The sequence below is a fragment of the Eleutherodactylus coqui genome, unplaced genomic scaffold (assembly GCF_035609145.1).
Source record: "Eleutherodactylus coqui strain aEleCoq1 unplaced genomic scaffold, aEleCoq1.hap1 HAP1_SCAFFOLD_211, whole genome shotgun sequence".
Classification (NCBI taxonomy): Eukaryota; Metazoa; Chordata; class Amphibia; order Anura; family Eleutherodactylidae; genus Eleutherodactylus; species Eleutherodactylus coqui.
The window spans coordinates 128293-148374 of NW_027102611.1; the positions used below are offsets into that span (position 1 = coordinate 128293).

General features: G+C 54.1%; 1 protein-coding gene across 1 annotated transcript in view; it reads left to right on the top strand.

Annotated features, from left to right (window-relative positions):
- The window catches only part of B4GALT2 (beta-1,4-galactosyltransferase 2), a 45834-nt gene that overhangs the window by 17215 nt on the left and 8537 nt on the right, over positions 1–20082 (top strand). Inside the window, exons 2-5 of the mRNA XM_066588950.1 lie at positions 11106–11510; positions 17028–17263; positions 17902–18089; positions 18717–18839. Of these exons, the coding sequence (XP_066445047.1) occupies positions 11189–11510; positions 17028–17263; positions 17902–18089; positions 18717–18839 (869 nt within the window). The 5' untranslated portion in view covers positions 11106–11188. The remainder of the gene's footprint in view (positions 1–11105; positions 11511–17027; positions 17264–17901; positions 18090–18716; positions 18840–20082) is intronic.

Here is a 20082-nt window from a genome sequence, read left to right on the forward strand (position 1 = left end):
ACATAGAGGGGAGGTAGATTCTCTTCAGTATATACACACAGAGGGGAGGTAGATTCTCCTCAGTATATACACATACAGGTGAGGTAGATTCTCCTCAGTATATACACATAGAGGTTAGGTAGATTCTCCTCAGTATATACACATAGAGTTGAGGTAGATTCTCCTCAGTATATACACATAGAGGTGAGGTAGATTCTGCTCAGTATATATACAGATAGAGGGGAGGTAGATTCTCCTCAGTATATACACATAGAGGGGAGGTAGATTCTGCTCAGTATATACACATAGAGGGGAGGTAGATTCTCCTCAGTATATACACACAGAGGTGAGGTAGATTCTCCTCAGTATATACACATAGAGGTGAGGTAGATTCTCCTCAGTATATACACATAGAGGTGAGGTAGATTCTCCTCAGTATATACACACAGAGGTGAGGTAGATTCTCCTCAGTATATACACACGGAGGTGAGGTAGATTCTCTTTAGTATATACACATAGAGGTGAGGTAGATTCTCCTCAGTATATACACAGAGAGGGGAGGTAGATTCTCCTCAGTATATACACATAGAGGTGAGGTAGATTCTGCTCAGTATATATACAGATAGAGGGGAGGTAGATTCTCCTCAGTATATACACATAGAGGGGAGGTAGATTCTGCTCAGTATATACACATAGAGGGGAGGTAGATTCTCCTCAGTATATACACATAGAGGGGAGGTAGATTCTCCTCAGTATATACACACAGAGGTGAGGTAGATTCTCCTCAGTATATACACATAGAGGTGAGGTAGATTCTCCTCAGTATATACACATAGAGGTGAGGTAGATTCTCCTCAGTATATACACACAGAGGTGAGGTAGATTCTCCTCAGTATATACACACGGAGGTGAGGTAGATTCTCTTTAGTATATACACATAGAGGTGAGGTAGATTCTCCTCAGTATATACACACAGAGGTGAGGTAGATTCTCCTCAGTATATACACATAGTGGTGAGGTAGATTCTCCTCAGTATATACACATAAAGGTGAGGTAGATTCTCCTCAGTATATACACACAGAGCGGGGAGGTAGATTCTCCTCAGTATATACACATAGAGGGTAGGTAGATTTTCCTCTGTATATACACAGAGAGGGGAGGTAGATTCTCCTCTGTATATACACAGAGAGGGGAGGTAGATTCTCCTCAGTATATACACATAAAGGTGAGGTAGATTCTCCTCAGTATATACACATAGAGGGTAGGTAGATTCTCCTCAGTATATACACACACAGAGGTGAGGTAGATTCTCTTCAGTATATACACACAGAGGTGAGGTAGATTCTCCTCTGTATATACACAGAGAGGGGAGGTAGATTCTCCTCAGTGTATACACATAGAGGGGAGGTAGATTCTCCTCAGTATATACACATAGAGGTGAGGTAAATTCTCCTCAGTATATACACACAGAGGTGAGGTAGAATCTCCTCAGTATATACACATAGAGGGTAGGTAGATTCTCCTCAGTATATACACATAGAGGGTAGGTAGATTCTCCTCAGTATATACACATAGAGGGTAGGTAGATTCTCCTCAGTATATACACATAGAGGGTAGGTAGATTCTCCTCAGTATATACACATAGAGGGTAGGTAGATTCTCCTCAGTATATACACATAGAGGGGAGGTAGATTCTGCTCAGTATATACACATAGAGGGGAGGTAGATGCTCCTCAGTATATACACATAGAGGGGAGGTAGATGCTCCTCAGTATATACACATAGAGGCGAGGTAGATACCCCTCAGTATATACACATAGGGGTGAGGTAGATTCTCCTCAGTATATACACATAGAGGTGAGGCAGATTCTCCTCAGTATATACACATAGAGGGGAGGTAGATTCTCCTCAGTATATACACACAGAGCGGGGAGGTAGATTCTCCTCAGTATATACACATAGAGGGTAGGTAGATTCTCCTCTGTATATACACAGAGAGGGGAGGTAGATTCTCCTCTGTATATACACAGAGAGGGGAGGTAGATTCTCCTCAGTATATACACATAAAGGTGAGGTAGATTCTCCTCAGTATATACACATAGAGGGTAGGTAGATTCTCCTCAGTATATACACACACAGAGGTGAGGTAGATTCTCCTCAGTATATACACATAAAGGTGAGGTAGATTCTCCTCAGTATATACACACAGAGCCGGGAGGTAGATTCTCCTCAGTATATACACATAGAGGGTAGGTAGATTCTCCTCTGTATATACACAGAGAGGGGAGGTAGATTCTCCTCTGTATATACACAGAGAGGGGAGGTAGATTCTCCTCAGTATATACACATAAAGGTGAGGTAGATTCTCCTCAGTATATACACATAGAGGGTAGGTAGATTCTCCTCAGTATATACACACACAGAGGTGAGGTAGATTCTCTTCAGTATATACACACAGAGGTGAGGTAGATTCTCCTCTGTATATACACAGAGAGGGGAGGTAGATTCTCCTCAGTGTATACACATAGAGGGGAGGTAGATTCTCCTCAGTATATACACATAGAGGTGAGGTAAATTCTCCTCAGTATATACACACAGAGGTGAGGTAGATTCTCCTCAGTATATACACATAGAGGGAGGTAGATTCTCCTCAGTATATACACATAGAGGGTAGGTAGATACCCCTCAGTATATACACATAGCGGTTCGGTAGGTTCTCCTCAGTATATGCACATAGAGGGGAGGTAGATTCTCCTCAGTATACACACATAGAGGTGAGGTAGATTCTCCTCAGTATATACACATAGAGGTGAGGTAGATTCTCCTCAGTATATACACACAGAGGTGAGGTAGAATCTCCTCAGTATATACACATAGAGGGTAGGTAGATTCTCCTCAGTATATACACATAGAGGGTAGGTAGATTCTCCTCAGTATATACACACAGAGGTGAGGTAGATTCTGCTCAGTATATACACATAGAGGTGAGGTAGATTCTCCTCAGTATATACACATAGCGGTGAGGTAGATTCTCCTCAGTATATACACATAGAGGGGAGGTAGATTCTCCATAGTATATACACATAGAGGTGAGGTAGATTCTGCTCAGTATATAAACATAGAGGGGAGGTAGATTCTCCTCAGTATATACACATAGAGGTGAGGTAGATTCTCCTCAGTGTATACACATAGAGGTGAGGTAGATTCTCCTCAGTATATACACATAGAGGTGAGGTAGATTCTCCTCAGTATATACACATAGAGGGTAGGTAGATTCTCCTCAGTATATACACATAGAGGGTAGGTAGATTCTCCTCAGTATATACACACAGAGGTGAGGTAGATTCTGCTCAGTATATACACATAGAGGGGAGGTAGATGCTCCTCAGTATATACACATAGAGGCGAGGTAGATACCCCTCAGTATATACACATAGGGGTGAGGTAGATTCTCCTCAGTATATACACATAGAGGTGAGGTAGATTCTCCTCAGTATATACACATAGAGGTGAGGCAGATTCTCCTCAGTATATACACATAGAGGTGAGGTAGGTTCTTCTCAGTATACATATAATTTCCGGCTTCATGGCTGCTGAGAAAAGAACTCTCTCATGTATAGTGGATTTTCGCACTTAGCATTGAATTGTCAAGTTGTGACCCCGTTACTTTTCCTACTCCGGACCTATAGAATGCTCTTGCCAAATTTAATGTTTGAACGACATCGGGAAGTTAATGAATTAGCGATCAGTGAGTCAGTCAGTGAGGGTTTCTGCATATATTATTAATCAAACTGCTAACGACCACTTATCTATATGTATGTGAGTGAGTGCTTCTCATGCTCCGCACCTGCTGATGTCATTGCTCCGCCCCCTGGTAATGCCATCGAAGATCCTACAACATATATAAAACACAGAGTCTGATGGACAGAATACGGGCTCTCTGAAGGGGAGGACAAAAAAAACCACAATGAGAATAGAACTAAACCGCTATTACGTCAGACACAACTCAGCGGTCCCGAGAGAAGACACCGACCTACCACCACTACAGAGATCCGGAGGGCTGAAGGACCTGTGGTGATGTCACTGCTGTGGGAGGAGCCAAGCTGTGTGTGTGTTTTGTGGTAATCAAGCTGCTGTGAGTGTGATGCGCCACCAGAAACACTGGGACTATAATGGAAGGAGCCTGCTGCTATAACCTGGGTATCTTCTGTATAATAATTATATTTGTGCAGCTGGTATGCTGTGGGCATCTCCCGTATATAGTGATATGCACCATGCTGGTATAACCCAGGCATCTCCTGTATATTGTTTATGGAGCCTGCTGGTATAAACCGGGCATCTCCTGTCTATAGTGACATCTCTGCACCTTAACTCCAAAACATCACCGACTGTCTGTCCGCTGTCTCTAACACCATGTCCGCTCTCTACCTAAACTGAACCTCTCTAAAACTGACCTGCTGGTGTTTCCACCCTATATTGTATGCCTCATCCACAGCACCGCCCTACATTGTATCCCTCATCCACAGCACCGCCCTACATTGTATCCCTCATCCACAGCACCGCCCTACATTGTATCCCTCATCCACAGCACCGCCCTACATTGTATCCCTCATCCACAGCACTGCCCTACATTGTATCCTTCAGCCACAGCACCGCCCTACATTGTATCCCTCATCCACAGCACCGCCCTACATTGTATCCCTCATCCACAGCACCGCCCTACATTGTATCCCTCATCCACAGCACCACGCCGCCCTACATTGTATCCCTCATCCACAGCACCGCCCTACATTGTATCCCTCATCCACAGCACCGCCCTACATTGTATCCCTCATCCACAGCACCACGCCGCCCTACATTGTATCCCTCATCCACAGCACCGCCCTACATTGTATCCCTCATCCACAGCACCGCGCCACCCTACATTTTATCCCTCATCCACCGCACCGCCCTACATTGTATCCTTCATCCACAGAACCGCCCTACATTGTATCCCTCATCCACAGCACGGTGCTACATTGTATCCCTCACCCACAGCGCCGCCCTACATTGTATCCCTCACCCACAGCGCCGCCCTACATTGTATCCCTCACCCACAGCACCGCCCTACATTGTATCCCTCACCCACAGCACCGCCCTACATTGTATCCCGCACCCACAGCACCGCCCTACATTGTATCCCTCATCCACAGTACCGCCCTACATTGTATCTCTCATCCACAGCACGCCCTACATTGTATCCCTCATCCACAGCACCGCGCCACCCTACATTTTATCCCTCATCCACAGCACCGCACCGCCCTACATTGTTTCCTTCATCCACAGAACCGCCCTACATTGTATCCCTCATCCACAGCACCGCCCTACATTGTATCCCTCATCCACAGCACCGCCCTACATTGTATCCCTCATCCACAGCACTGTGCCGCCCTACATTGTATCCCTCATCCACAGCACTGTGCCGCCCTACATTGTATCCCTCACCCACAGCACCACGCCGCCCTACATTGTATCCCTCACCCACAGCACCACGCCGCCCTACATTGTATCCCTCATACACAGCACTGCGCCGCCCTACACTGTATCCCTTATCCACAGCGCCGCCCTACATTGTATCCCTCATCCACAGCACAGCGCCGCCCTACATCGTATCCCTCACCCACCGCACCACCCTACATTGTATCCCTCATCCACAGCACCGCCCTACATTGTATCCCTCATCCACAGCACCGCACCGCCCTACATTGTATCCCTCATCCACAGCACCGCACTGCCCTACATTGTATCCCTCATCCACAGCACCGCCCTACATTGTATCCCTCATCCACAGAGCCGCCCTACATTGTATCCCTCATCCACAGAGCCTCCCTACATTGTATCCCTCATCCACAGCACTGCGCCGCCCTACATTGTATCCCTCATCCACAGCACAGCGCCGCCCTACATTGTATCCCTCATCCACAGCACCGCGCCGCCCTACATTGTATCCCTCATCCACAGCACCGCGCCGCCCTACATTGTATCCCTCATCCACAGCACCGCGCCGCCCTACATTGTATCCCTCATCCACAGCACCGCCCCGCCCTACATTGTATCCCTCATCCACAGCACCGCCCTACATTGTATCCTTCATCCACAGCACCGCGCCGCCCTACATTGTATCCCTCATCCACAGCACCGCGCCGCCCTACATTGTATCCCTCATCCACAGCACCGCGACGCCCTACATTGTATCCCTCATCCACAGAGCCGCCCTACATTGTATCCCTCATCCACAGCACCGCCCTACATTGTATCCCTCATCCACAGCACCGCCCTACATTGTATCCCTCATCCACAGCACCGCCCTACATTGTATCCCTCATCCACAGCACCGCCCTACATTGTATCCCTCATCCACAGCACCGCCCTACATTGTATCCCTCATCCACAGCACCGCCCTACATTGTATCCCTCATCCACAGCACCGCCCTACATTGTATCCCTCATCCACAGCACCGCCCTACATTGTATCCCTCATCCACAGCACCGCCCTACATTGTATCCCTCATCCACAGCACCGCCCTACATTGCCTCCCTCATCTCAATCCATCACCCAGCCCGGGCTCTCCGCTCTGCTAACGAAACTAGACTGTGCACCCCTCTAATTCAAACTTCTCATTCCCGCCTCCAAGAGTTCTCCAGAGCAGCACCGGTCCTCTGGAAGGCACTACCAAAGGCTACCCGGGCAATCCAGGACTCGCAGAACTTCAGGCGTGCTCTAAAAATGCACTACTTCAGGGAGGCATACCGCATTCCCTTAACAATCCCCTCTGTACTACCCGGATAACATGCTCCCTGACCTACTGACTGCAATCCCTGCTAGCTGCCATCAACCGCCCCCTGCAGTCACACCAATTCTGTCGTCACACGGCTGAAAGTCTGACCATTGTTTGTGTATAGCATGCCTCACCCTCCGGGCGCATCTCCACCCCGCCGTACCGGGCGCATCTCCACCCCGCCGTACCGGGCGCATCTCCACCCCGCCGTACCGGGCGCATCTCCACCCCGCCGTACCGTGCGCATCTCCACCCCGCCGTACCGTGCGCATCTAAACCCCGCCGTACCGTGCGCATCTCCGCCCCGCCGTACCGCGCGCCCATCTCCGCCCCGCCGTACCGCGCGCCCATCTCCGCCCCGCCGTACCGCGCGCCCATCTCCGCCCCGCCGTACCGCGCGCCCATCTCCGCCCCGCCGTACCGCGCGCCCATCTCCCCCCCGCCGTACCGCGCCCATCTCCCGCCCGCCGTACCGCGCCCATCTCCCGCCGTACCGCGCCCATCTCCCGCCCGCCGTACCGCGCCCATCTCCCCCCCTCTCCCCCCCCCCCCCCCCCCCCCCCCGCCATACCGGGCACATCTCCACCCCGCCATACGGTGCACATCTCCACCCCCCCATACCGTGCACATCTCCACCCCCCATACCGTGCACATCTCCAGCCCCTTTACCTTCTGTATCACCCCATTACTTGTAGTATGTAAGCTGGTTGGAGCAGGCCCCGCACCCCTATTGTCTCCATCAGCTGATTACTATGTAACCGCGGTTCTGTAATGTTTGTACTTTTGTCTTTCTGTATCCCCCTGTCTATGTAAGCGCTGCGGAATATGGTGGCGCTATACAAATACAGATTATTATTATTATACAGAGTATGCTGGTATGACCCGGGCGTCTCCTGTATATTGTGATATGGATGGAGCCTGCTGGTATAACCTGGGCATATCCTGTATATTGTGATATGGATGGCGCATGCCAGTATAACCTCGGTATCTCCTGTATATAATTATATATGTACAGCTGGTATAACCCGGGCATCTCCTGTATATAGTGATATGGAGCCTGCTGGTATAACCTGGGCATCTCCTGTATATAGTGATATGGAGCCTGCTGGTATAACCTGGGCATCTCCGGCATATAGTGATATGGATGGGGCCTGCTGGTATAACCTGGGCATCTCCTGTATATAGTGATATGGAGCCTGCTGGTATAACCCAGGCGTCTCCTGTATATAGTGATATGGAGCCTGCTGGTATAACCCAGGCGTCTCCTGTATATAGTGATATGGAGCCTGCTGGTATAACCCGGGCGTCTCCTGTATTTAGTGATATGGAGCCTGCTGGTATAACCCGGGCATCTCCTGTATTTAGTGATATGGAGCCTGCTGGTATAACCTGGGCATCTCCTGTATTTAGTGATATGGAGCCTGCTGGTATAACCTGGGCATCTCCTGTATATAGTGATATGGAGCCTGCTGGTATAACCTGGGCATCTCCTGCATATAGTGATATGGATAGGGCCTGCTGGTATAACCTGGGCATCTCCTGTATATAGTGATATGGAGCCTGCTGGTATAACCTGGGCATTTCCTGCATATAGTGATATGGATGGAGCCTGCTGGTATAACCCAGGCGTCTCCTGTATATAGTGATATGGAGCCTGCTGGTATAACCCGGGCATCTCCTGTATTTAGTGATATGGAGCCTGCTGGTATAACCTGGGCATCTCCTGTATATAGTGATATGGAGCCTGCTGGTATAACCTGGGCATCTCCTGTATATAGTGATATGGAGCCTGCTGGTATAATCTGGGCATCTCCTGCATATAGTGATATGGATGGAGCCTGCTGGTATAACCTGGGCATCTCCTGTATATAGTGATATGGAGCCTGCTGGTATAACCTGGGCATCTCCTGCATATAGTGATATGGATGGGGCCTGCTGGTATAACCTGGGTATCCTGTATATAGTGATATAGAGCCTGCTGGTATAACCCAGGCATCTCCTGTATATAGAGATATGGATGGAGCATGCTGGTATAACCTGGGCATCTCCTGTATATAGTGATATGGATGGGGCCTGCTGGTATAACCTGGGTATCTCCTGTATATAGTGATATGGAGCCTGCTGGTATAACCCGGGCATCTCCTGTATATAGAGATATGGATGGAGCCTGCTGGTATAACCTGGGCATCTCCTGTATAATAATTATTTATGTACAGATGGTATACCGTGGGCATCTCCCGTATATAGTGATATGGACCATGCTGGTATGACCCGGGCGTCTCCTGTATATTATGATATGGATGGTGCATGCCAGTATAACCTCGGAATCTCCTGTATATAATTATATATGTACAGCTGGTATAACCCAGGCATCTCCTGTATATAGAGATATGGATGGAGCATGCTGGTATAACCTGGGCATCCCCTGTATATAGTGATATGGATGGGCCCTGCTGGTATAACCTGTGTATCTCCTGTATATAGTGATTTGGAGCCTGCTGGTATAACCTGGGCATCCCCTGTATATAGTGATATGGATGGGCCCTGCTGGTATAACCCAGGCATCTCCTGTATATAGAGATATGGATGGAGCATACTGGTATAACCAGGGCATTTTCTGTATATAGTGATGTGGATGGAGCCTGCTGGTATAACCTGGGTATCTCCTGTATATAGTGATATGGAGCCTGCTGGTATAACCCAGGCATCTCCTGTATATAGAGATATGGATGGAGCATGCTGGTATAACCTGGGCATCTCCTGTATATAGTGATATGGATAGAGCCTGCTGGTATAACCTGGGTATCTCCTTTATATAGTGATATGGAGCCTGCTGGTATAACCCGGGCATCTCCTGTATATAGAGATATGGATGGAGCCTGCTGGTATAACCTGCGTATCTCCTGTATAATAATTATATATGTAGAGATGGCATACCGTGGGCATCTCTCGTATATAGTGATATGGACCAAGCTGGTATGACCCGGGCGTCTCCTGTATATTGTGATATGGATGGCGCATGCCAGTATAACATCGGTATCTCCTGTATATAATTGTATATGTACAGCTGGTATAACCCAGGCATCTCCTGTATATAGAGATATGGATGGAGCATGCTGGTATAACCTGGGCATCCCCTGTATATAGTGATATGTATGGGCCCTGCTGGTATAACCTGGGTATCTCCTGTATATAGTGATATGGAGCCTGCTGGTATAACCCGGGCATCTCCTGTATATAGAGATATGGATGGAGCCTGCTGGTATAACCCGGGCATCTCCTGTATATAGAGATATGGATGGATCCTGCTGGTATAACCTGGGTATCTCCTGTATAATAATTATATATGTAGAGATGGCATACCGTGGGCATCTCTCTTATATAGTGATATGGCCCATTCTGGTATAACCTGGGCATCTCCTATATATAGTGATAAGGAGACTCCTGGTATAACCCAGGCATCTCCGGTATATAGTGATATGGATGGTGCATGCTGGTATAATCTGGGCATCTCCGTTTTATAGTGATATGCAGGCTCCTGGTATAACCCAGGCATCTCCTGTATATAGTGATATGGATGGAGCATGCTGGTATAACCCAAGCATCTCCTGTACTAGTGATATGGATAGAGCATGCTGATATAACCACGGCATCTCCTGTATATAGAAATATGGATGGAGCCTGCTGGTATAACCTGGGTATCTCCTGTATATTGTGATATGGAGCCTGCTAGTATAACCCGGGTATCTCCTGTATGTAGTGATATAGACCATGGTGGTATAACCTGGGTATCTCCTGTATATTGTGATATGGAGCCTGCTAATATAACCTGGGCATCTCCTGTATATTGTGATATGGAGCATGCTGGTATAACCCGGGCATCTCCTTTATGTAGTGATATAGACCATGGTGGTATAACTCGGGCATCTCCTTTATGTAGTTATATCCGTACACCTGGTATAACCTGGGCATCTCCTGTATGTAGTGATATAGACCATGGTGGTATAACCTGGGCATCTCCTGTATATTGTGATATGGAGCATGCTGGTATAACCCGGGCATCTCCTTTATGTAGTTATATCCGTACACCTGGTATAACCTGGGCATCTCCTGTATGTAGTGATATAGACCATGGTGGTATAACCTAGGCATCTCCTGTATATTGTGATATGGAGCATGCTGGTATAACCCGGGCATCTCCTTTATGTAGTGATATAGACCATGGGGGTATAACCCGGGGATCTCCTTTATGTAGTGATATCCGTACACCCGGTATAACATGGGATGTCTTTGTGTTCCCCTTTGCAGGACTTGCACCACCTGCGGACAGTGCTGGGTTGGCACCCCTGGGGGGCACATGGTGTCCGGTCTGCCCCTGCCCACCACAGAAGATGACCAGACTGCTGCTGGGCGTCACGCTAGAGCGGGTGTGTAAGGCGGTGCTGCTGCTGTGCCTCGTGCACTTCGTCATCATCATGATCCTCTACTTTGACGTTTACGCTCAGCGCTTGGACTTCTTCAATCGCTTCAACATCAGGAACTCCTCGCGGCTCCCGCCGTACTACAACTTCACCCGGCCCAACGGGACGGTCCACAGCTCCGCCGCCACCACCTCCGCCGCCGAGACCTTCACCGCCAGCGCCAAGATGGACCCTAACCAGACGGTGACGGAGAGGCCCCTGCCCCCGTGTCTGGACTCTCCGCCCGGTCTGGGTATGTGCGCTACAATGTATCGGTCTCCTTCCTGCCCTGGATTGTGACAGACCCTCAGCTGTGAGAAGTGCCCGCCTCTGATGGAACAGAAATGTCGCCATATCCTGACAGCAAGCAGAGATCTTGAACCGTTGCTGAATGGAAGCGCACAATGATGATGCTTCTTGTTCGTTCCTTGCAGTGTCTTCTGGGATATCTGTGCAGAGGGGCGGAACTATGTCCAGGGTGAATGATACCGCCCCCCGAAGGCCGCGACTGGACCGTTCAGCTGACACCCTGCAGGGATGTTCTCACGGAGGAAGTTACTGGCGCTGTTTGTGCAGAATCTGCCCGTTAACAGGGAGGCCACGGGTTGTAACCGCCGTGTGAACGTACCCCGTGGCGGCCGGACGCCCCTGTGCCCCCCGCGGCAGACAGTGGCCGGACACCCCAGTACCCCCCGCGGCAGACAGTGGCCGGACACCCCAGTACCCCCCGCGGCAGACAGTGGCCGGACACCCCAGTACCCCCCGCGGCAGACAGTGGCCGGACACCCCAGTACCCCCCGCGGCAGACAGTGACCGGACACCCCAGTACCCCCCGCGGCAGACAGTGGCCGGACACCCCTGTACCCCCCGCGGCAGACAGTGGCCGGACACCCCTGTACCCCCCGCGGCAGACAGTGACCAGACACCCCTGTACCCCCGGCGGCAGACAGTGACCGGACGCCCCTGTACCCCCCGCGGCAGACAGTGACCGGACACCCCTGTACCCCCCGCGGCAGACAGTGACCAGACCCCCCTCTTACTGTATCCCCCACAGCAGACAATGACTGGACCCCCTCTTACTGTATACCCCGTGAAGGGAGTCACCGGAGCCACCTCTTACTGTACACACACAGACACACAACACCCCTGTGGCAGACAGTGATCAGACCCCCCCTCTTGTTGTACCCCCCGTGGCACACAGTGACCGGACGCCTGTGTACCCCCCACGGCAGACAGTGACCGAACCCCCTCATACTGTACCCCCTGCGGCAGATAGTGACCGGACCCCCCCCCTTACTGTACACCCCACAGCAGACAGTGTCCAGACGCCCCTTTTGCTGTACCCCCCGTGGCAGACAGTGATCGGACGCCCCTGTACCCCCTGTGGCAGACAGTGACTGGAGCCACCTCTTACTGTACCCCGCGTGGCACACAGTGACCGGATGCCTGTGTACCCCCCACGGCAGACAGTGACCGAACCCCCTCATACTGTACACCCCCCCCCCCCCCCCCCGCAGAAGACAGTGACCAGACCCCCCTCATACTGTACACCCCCCCCCCCCCGCAGCAGGCAGTGACCAGACCCCCCTCATACTGTACACCCCCCCCCCCCCCCCCCCGCAGCAGGCAGTGACCAGACCCCTCTCATACTGTACCCCCTGCGGCAGATAGTGACCGGACACCCCTCTTACTGTACCCCCCACAGCAGACAGTGACCTGACCCCCCCCCCCCCTCTTACTGTACCCCCCCCCCCCCCGCGGCAGACAATGACCGGACCCCTACTCTTGCTGTACTCCCCACAGCAGACAGTGACCGGACCCCCCTCTTACTGTATACCCCGTGGCAGACAGTGACCGGACGCCCCTGTACCCCCCACAGCAGACAGTGACCAGACCCCCCTCATACTGTACCCCCGTGGCAGATAGTGACCGGACACCCCTCTTACTGTACCTCCCACGCCAGACGATGATCGGACACCCCTGTACCCCCCACAGCAGACTGTGATTGTACCCCCCTCTTACTGTACCCCCCCGCAGCAGATAGTGACCGGATACCCCTCTTACTGTACCGCCCACAGCAGACAGTGACCAGACCTCCCTCATACTGTACCCCCCCCCCCCCCCCCACCCGCGGCAGATAGTGACCGGACACCCCTCTTACTGTACCGCCCACTGCAGACAGTGACCGGATACCCCTCTTACTGTATCCCCCCACAGCAGACAGTGACCAGACCTCCCTCATACTGTACCCCCCGCGGCAGATAGTGACCGGACACCCCTCTTAATGTACCCCGTATGCCAGACAGTGATCTGACACTCCTGTACCCCCCACAGCAGACAGTGACCGGACCCCCCTCTTACTGTATCCCCCACAGCAGACAATGACCGGACCCCCTCTTACTGTATACCCCGTGGCAGGCAGTCACCGGAGCCACCTCTTACTGTACACACACAGACACACAACACCCCTGTGGCAGACAGTGATCAGACCCCCCCCTCTTACTGTACCCCCCGTGGCACACAGTGACCGGACGCCTGTGTACCCCCCACGGCAGACTGTGACCGAACCCCCTCATACTGTACCCCCTGTGGCAGATAGTGACCGGACCCCCCTCTTACTGTACCCCCTGTGGCAGATAGTGACCGGACCCCCCCCCTTACTGTACACCCCACAGCAGACAGTGTCCAGACGCCCCTTTTGCTGTACCCCCCGCGGCAGATAGTGACCGGACGCCCCTGTACCCCCCGCGGCAGACAGTGACCGGACGCCCCTGTACCCCCCGCGGCAGACAGTGACCGGACACCCCTGTACCCCCCGCGGCAGACAGTGACCGGACACCCCTCTACCCCCTGCGGCAGACAGTGACCAGACCCCCCCCCTTATTGTACCCCCCACAGCAGACAGTGACCGGACCCCCCCTCTTACTGTATCCCCCACAGCAGACAATGACTGGACCCCCTCTTACTGTATACCCCGTGAAGGGAGTCACCGGAGCCACCTCTTACTGTGCACACACAGACACACAACACCCCTGTGGCAGACAGTGATCAGACCCCCCCTCTTACTGTACCCCCCGTGGCACACAGTGAACGGACGCCTGTGTACCCCCCACGGCAGACAGTGACCGAACCCCCTCATACTGTACCCCCTGCGGCAGATAGTGACCGGACCCCCCCTCTTACTGTACCCCCTGTGGCAGATAGTGACCGGACCCCCCCCTCTTACTGTACACCCCACAGCAGACAGTGTCCAGACGCCCCTTTTGCTGTACCCCCCGTGGCAGACAGTGATCGGACGCCCCTGTACCCCCCGTGGCAGACAGTGACTGGAGCCACCTCTTATTGTACCCCGCGTGGCACACAGTGACCGGATGCCTGTGTACCCCCCACGGCAGACAGTGATCGAACCCCCTCATACTGTACACCCCCCCGCAGCAGACAGTGACCAGACCCCCCTCATACTGTACCGCCCGTGGCAGACAGTGATCGGACGCCCCTGCACCCCCCGCGGCAGACAATGACCGGACCCCTACTCTTACTATACCCCCCACAGCAGACAGTGACCGGACCCCCCTCTTACTGTACCGCCCGTGGCAGACAGTGATCGGACGCCCCAGTACCCCCCGCGGCAGATAGTGTCCAGATGCCCCTCTTACTGTACCCCCTGCTGCAGACAGTGATCGGACGCCCCAGTACCCCCCGCGGCAGACAGTGACCAGACCCCCTCTTACTGTACCCCCCGTGGCAGACAGTGATCGGACGACCCTGCACCCCACGCGGCAGATAGTGTCCAGATGCCCCTCTTACTGTACCCCCTGCTGCAGACAGTGACCGGACGCCCCTGTACCCCCCGCGGCAGACTGTGACAGGACCCCCCCTCTTACTGTACCCCCCGTGGCACACTGACCGGACGCCTGTGTACCCCCCACGGCAGACCGTGACCGAACCCCCTCATACTGTACCCCCCCCCCCCGCAGCAGACAGTGACCAGACCCCCCTCATACTGTACCCCCTGCGGCAGATAGTGACCGGACACCCCCTCTTACTGTACCCCCCTGCGGCAGACAATGACCGGACCCCTACTCTTACTGTACCCCCCACAGCAGACAGTGACCTGACCCCCCCTCTTACTGTACCCCCTGCGGCAGACAATGACCGGACCCCTACTCTTACTGTACTCCCCACAGCAGACAGTGACCGGACCCCCCTCTTACTGTATACCCCGCGGCAGACAGTGACCGGACCCCCCCTCTTACTGTACCCCCCGTGGCACACTGACCGGACGCCTGTGTACCCCCCACGGCAGACAGTGACCGAACCCCCTCATACTGTACCCCCCCCCCCCCCCGCAGCAGACAGTGACCAGACCCCCCTCATACTGTACCCCCTGCAGCAGATAGTGACCGGACACCCCTCTTACTGTACCCCCCACAGCAGACAGTGACCTGACCCCCCCCCTCTTACTGTACCCCCCCGCGGCAGACAATGACCGGACCCCTACTCTTACTGTACCCCCCACAGCAGACAGTGACCAGACCCCCCTCATACTGTACCCCCATGGCAGATAGTGACCGGACCCCCCTCTTACTGTACCCCCACAGCAGACAATGACGGGACCCCTACTGTTACTGTACCCCCCACAGCAGACAGTGATCGGATGCCCCTGTACCCCCCGCGGCAGACAATGACCGTACCCACCTCTTACTGTATCCCCTGCTGCAGACAGTGACCGTACCCACCTCTTACTGTACCCCCCCACAGCAGACAGTGAACGGATGCCCCTGTACCCCCCGCGGTAGACAGTGACCGTACCCACCTCTTACTGTACCCCCGCAGCAGACAGTGTCCAGACGCCCCTCTTACTGTACCCCCCCTTGGCAGACAGTGTCCGGACGCCCCTGTACCCCCCCACGGCAGACAGTGACCGGACCCCGCTTATACTGTACCCCCCACAGCAGACAGTGACCTGACCCCTCTCATACCATACCCCCCACGGCAGATAGTGACCGGACACCCCTCTTACTGTACCCCCCACGCCAGACGGTGATTGGACACCCCTATACCCCCCGCAGCAGACAGTGACCGGACCCCCCTCATACCGTACCCCCCGTGGCAGACAGTGACCGGAACCTCCTCCTACTGTACCCCCTGCTGCAGACAGTGACCGGACCCCCCTCTTACTGTGCCCCCTGTGGCAGATAGTGACCAGACCCCCCTCTTACTGTACCCCCCGCGGCAGACTCACAGTCACCGCTCCAGATCTCTGCTTGCTGTCAGTGAGTCCGTTCTCGGTTACACTTAGAGGCTGGGAATTCCTCCTGAGCTTTTACAGCTGAGGGTTTGTTACAGTGTATCAGTGTCCTGCGCTGCTACACTGTAACCAATGCCAGTTCTGACTGGCCGAGGCGCTGGAGGCACAAATAATGGGGGCTAAGTGGTATGGGGGGGTCTACAGATCCGCCCCCCTAAACGGCAGTGAGGACTGACACGGCTGGAAGGTGAGGACCGCCGCTGGCTCCGTGATGGTGGCCCCTCGTAGGCGTCACCCAAGCTGAGACGCTGCCGATATCGGAGCGAGGCCATACGCGAGCAGCGCCAATCGCACAGCACTGAAGAAGCCGCCATATTGATGACTAGGCCAGACGCGGGGGGTAACTGTGAGGTTGTGGGGGGCGATGGATCTATAAGGTGTCAGTCCTCACCGCCGTCTGGCATTCTCTTCCTCTATGGGGGGGTGGTCGCGGACGCTGATGGTTGTTCCTCCTTGCAGTCGGCCGCCTGCTGATTGAGTTCAGCTCCCCGATGAGTATGGAGCGGGTGCAGCGGGAGAACCCCGAGGTGACGGAGGGCGGCCACTACACCCCCAGCGACTGCCAGGCCAAGGAGAGGGTGGCCATCATCATTCCCTTCCGCCACCGTGAGCATCACCTGAAGTACTGGCTGCACTACCTGCACCCCATCCTGCGCCGCCAGAAGGTGGGCTACGGCATCTACATCATCAACCAGGTGAGCTCTGGCTCCTCCCACACCTGCCTGCCAGCGTCATGTGACCCGCCGGCGGCCGCCGATTATCAGCACGCATTGCTTCAATGTGAGAACCAATTACAGCGGCTCTAATTAACGGATCTTTGTTTCACCCGTAATTGTCTTAAAGCTGCGGGGGTCGGGGGAGGGGGGATGTTTACAGAATCCATCAGTCAGGATTACTCTGTTTAGTGGTGGCCCCGCCCCCAGCGCTGCGGGCCTGATGACATCATCGATCTCGCAGACTGTGTAGTCACTGTGTCGGTCTACACTGCAGCTCTGGCGTTCTATTCCTGAGCCACGATGTGTGATGTCACCAGTGACGATGCTGCAGCCGGCCTTCTCTTCCGTCACTTGTTACTATGACAACACGTAAGTAGCGGCCGCCGAGGAGGATCGTCACACAGCAACCAATCCTGCTACAGCCACGTCATCCTGCAGATCCCCCCCCCCCCCCCATCTGTCGCCCGTGAGGTTTGGCGCGGTGGGCGGATCGCTGCGCTCGGTGTTTGTGGCTCCATGTAGTTGCTGGGATTGGGCTTTGCGTGGCGCCCCCGCTCTACCTCGTGGGGTCCTGCAGGGGGCGGCGCTGAGATGACGCCTTTCATCTTTCTCGGCAGTTCGGCGAGGAGACGTTTAATCGCGCGAAGCTGCTGAATATCGGCTTCCTAGAGGCGCTGAAGGACGCGGAGTACGACTGCTTCATCTTCAGCGACGTGGACCTCATCCCCATGGACGACCGCAACCTCTACCACTGCTACGAGCAGCCGCGCCACTTCGCCATCGCCATGGATAAATTTGGCTTCCGGTAATGACTGTGAGCGCTGCGTTTACTGACACGGTCGGCCATCGCGCTGCCGATAACGGAGACCATGTGACCGCGACAAAGTGTGTAAATCATTAAAGGGCCGGCGCAGTGTGTGTGTATTCATGGCAGGGAGAGCCGCGCCCAGATGCACTGGAGTTGGATGCGCCAAATTTACTGCATCGCCGTTCGTGTGCCAGAAATTAAGGCTGTGAGGCGCGACGGAGAGCAACGCTATGATTTGTCAGCGTCTGACTCTATAGGTGGTCCCGCCCCCTGGCACCAAGCCCCGCCCACTGTCACAACCAAAACGTGTGCAAATCTGGCAGCGGATCATGTGACCTAACGCCAAAACTGTCACAAGTTCCATCATCTAGTTACACTCCGGTTCCTGTCATTCATTATTACAGATCCTGCTCACGGCTGCTGAGGTTGTTACAGTGTATCAGTGCAGCTTCCTGACCAGGAAGAGATTTGTGCTGCACCGACACAGTGTAACAAACCCTCAGCTGTGAGACCCGCTCTTCTGGATGCAGAGAACTTACAGATGGTGCGGCCCTTTAATAATACCCCCCCACTGTGTGTAACTCCCCCTGACTGCTGATGGTTTCCCTGTTTTGTCCCTCGCAGGCTCCCGTATGCCGGATATTTTGGGGGGGTCTCCGGTCTGACTAAGGCGCAGTTCTTGAAGATCAATGGTTTCCCCAACGAGTACTGGGGCTGGGGCGGCGAGGACGATGACATCTACAACAGGTGCGGAGCGGCCCTGTAGCCCCACATGATGCCCCCCTGTGCCCTCACAAGAGGCTGTGTACCCCCACATGACCCCCCCTATACTCCCACATGACCCCCCCTGTACCCGCACATGGTTCCCCCCCCTGTATCCACACATGATCCCCACCTGTACCCCCACATTCCCCCCCCCCCCTACTGTACCCCCACATGAGGCCCTCTACACCCACATAATTCCCCCCCTGTACCACCACATGATCCCCCTGTACCCCCACATGATGACCCCCGCCCCCCGTATCCCCACATAAGGCCATCTGTACCCCCACATGATCGCTCCCCTCCATACCCCCACATGATCGCTCCCCTCCGTACCCCCACATGATGCTCCCCTCCGTACCCCCAAATGATGCTCCCCTCCGTACCCCCACATGACGCCCCCCTGTACCCCCACATGATCCCCCCGCTGCACCACCACATGATCCCCCTGTACCGCCACATGATGACACCCCCCCCCCGTATCCCCACATGATCCCCCCCCTGTACCCGCACATGATCTCCCCCCCCTGTACCCGCACATGATTCTTTCCTCCCCCATATGATCCCCCTTTACACGCACATGATGCCCCCCTGTACCCCCACATGATGCCCGCCTGTATCCCTACATGATCCCTCCCCCCCCCGTACCTCCACAAAATCCCCCACATGAAGCTTCCCGTACCCCCACATAAAGCCCCCCCTGTACCCCCACATGATGCCCTCCTGTGCCCCCACAAGAGGCCCTGTACCTCACATGATGCCCCCATGTACTCCCACATGATGCCCCCCTCTGTGCCCCCACATGATTCCCCCCCCCTGTACCCCCACATGATCCTCTCCCCGTACCATCCTATGATCCCCCCCCTTCGTCCCCACATGAGGCCACCTGTACCCGCACATGATTCTCCCCTCCCCTGTACCCAGACATGATCCCCTCCTGGACCCCCACATTATCCCCCCTTGTACCCCCACATGATCCCCCCCCCTACTGTACCCCCACATGATTCTCCCCCCCCCCCTACTGTACCCCCACATAATCCCCCCCTTCTACTCCCACATGATTCTCCCCCCCCTGTACCCCCACATTATCCCCCCCAGTACCTCCACATGATCCCCCCCCTGTACCCCCACATAATTCTGTTCTTCCCTGTACCCCCACATGATCCTCCCACCCTCTTGTAACCCCACATGATTCCCCCCCCTGTACCCGCACGATTCTCTGATCCCC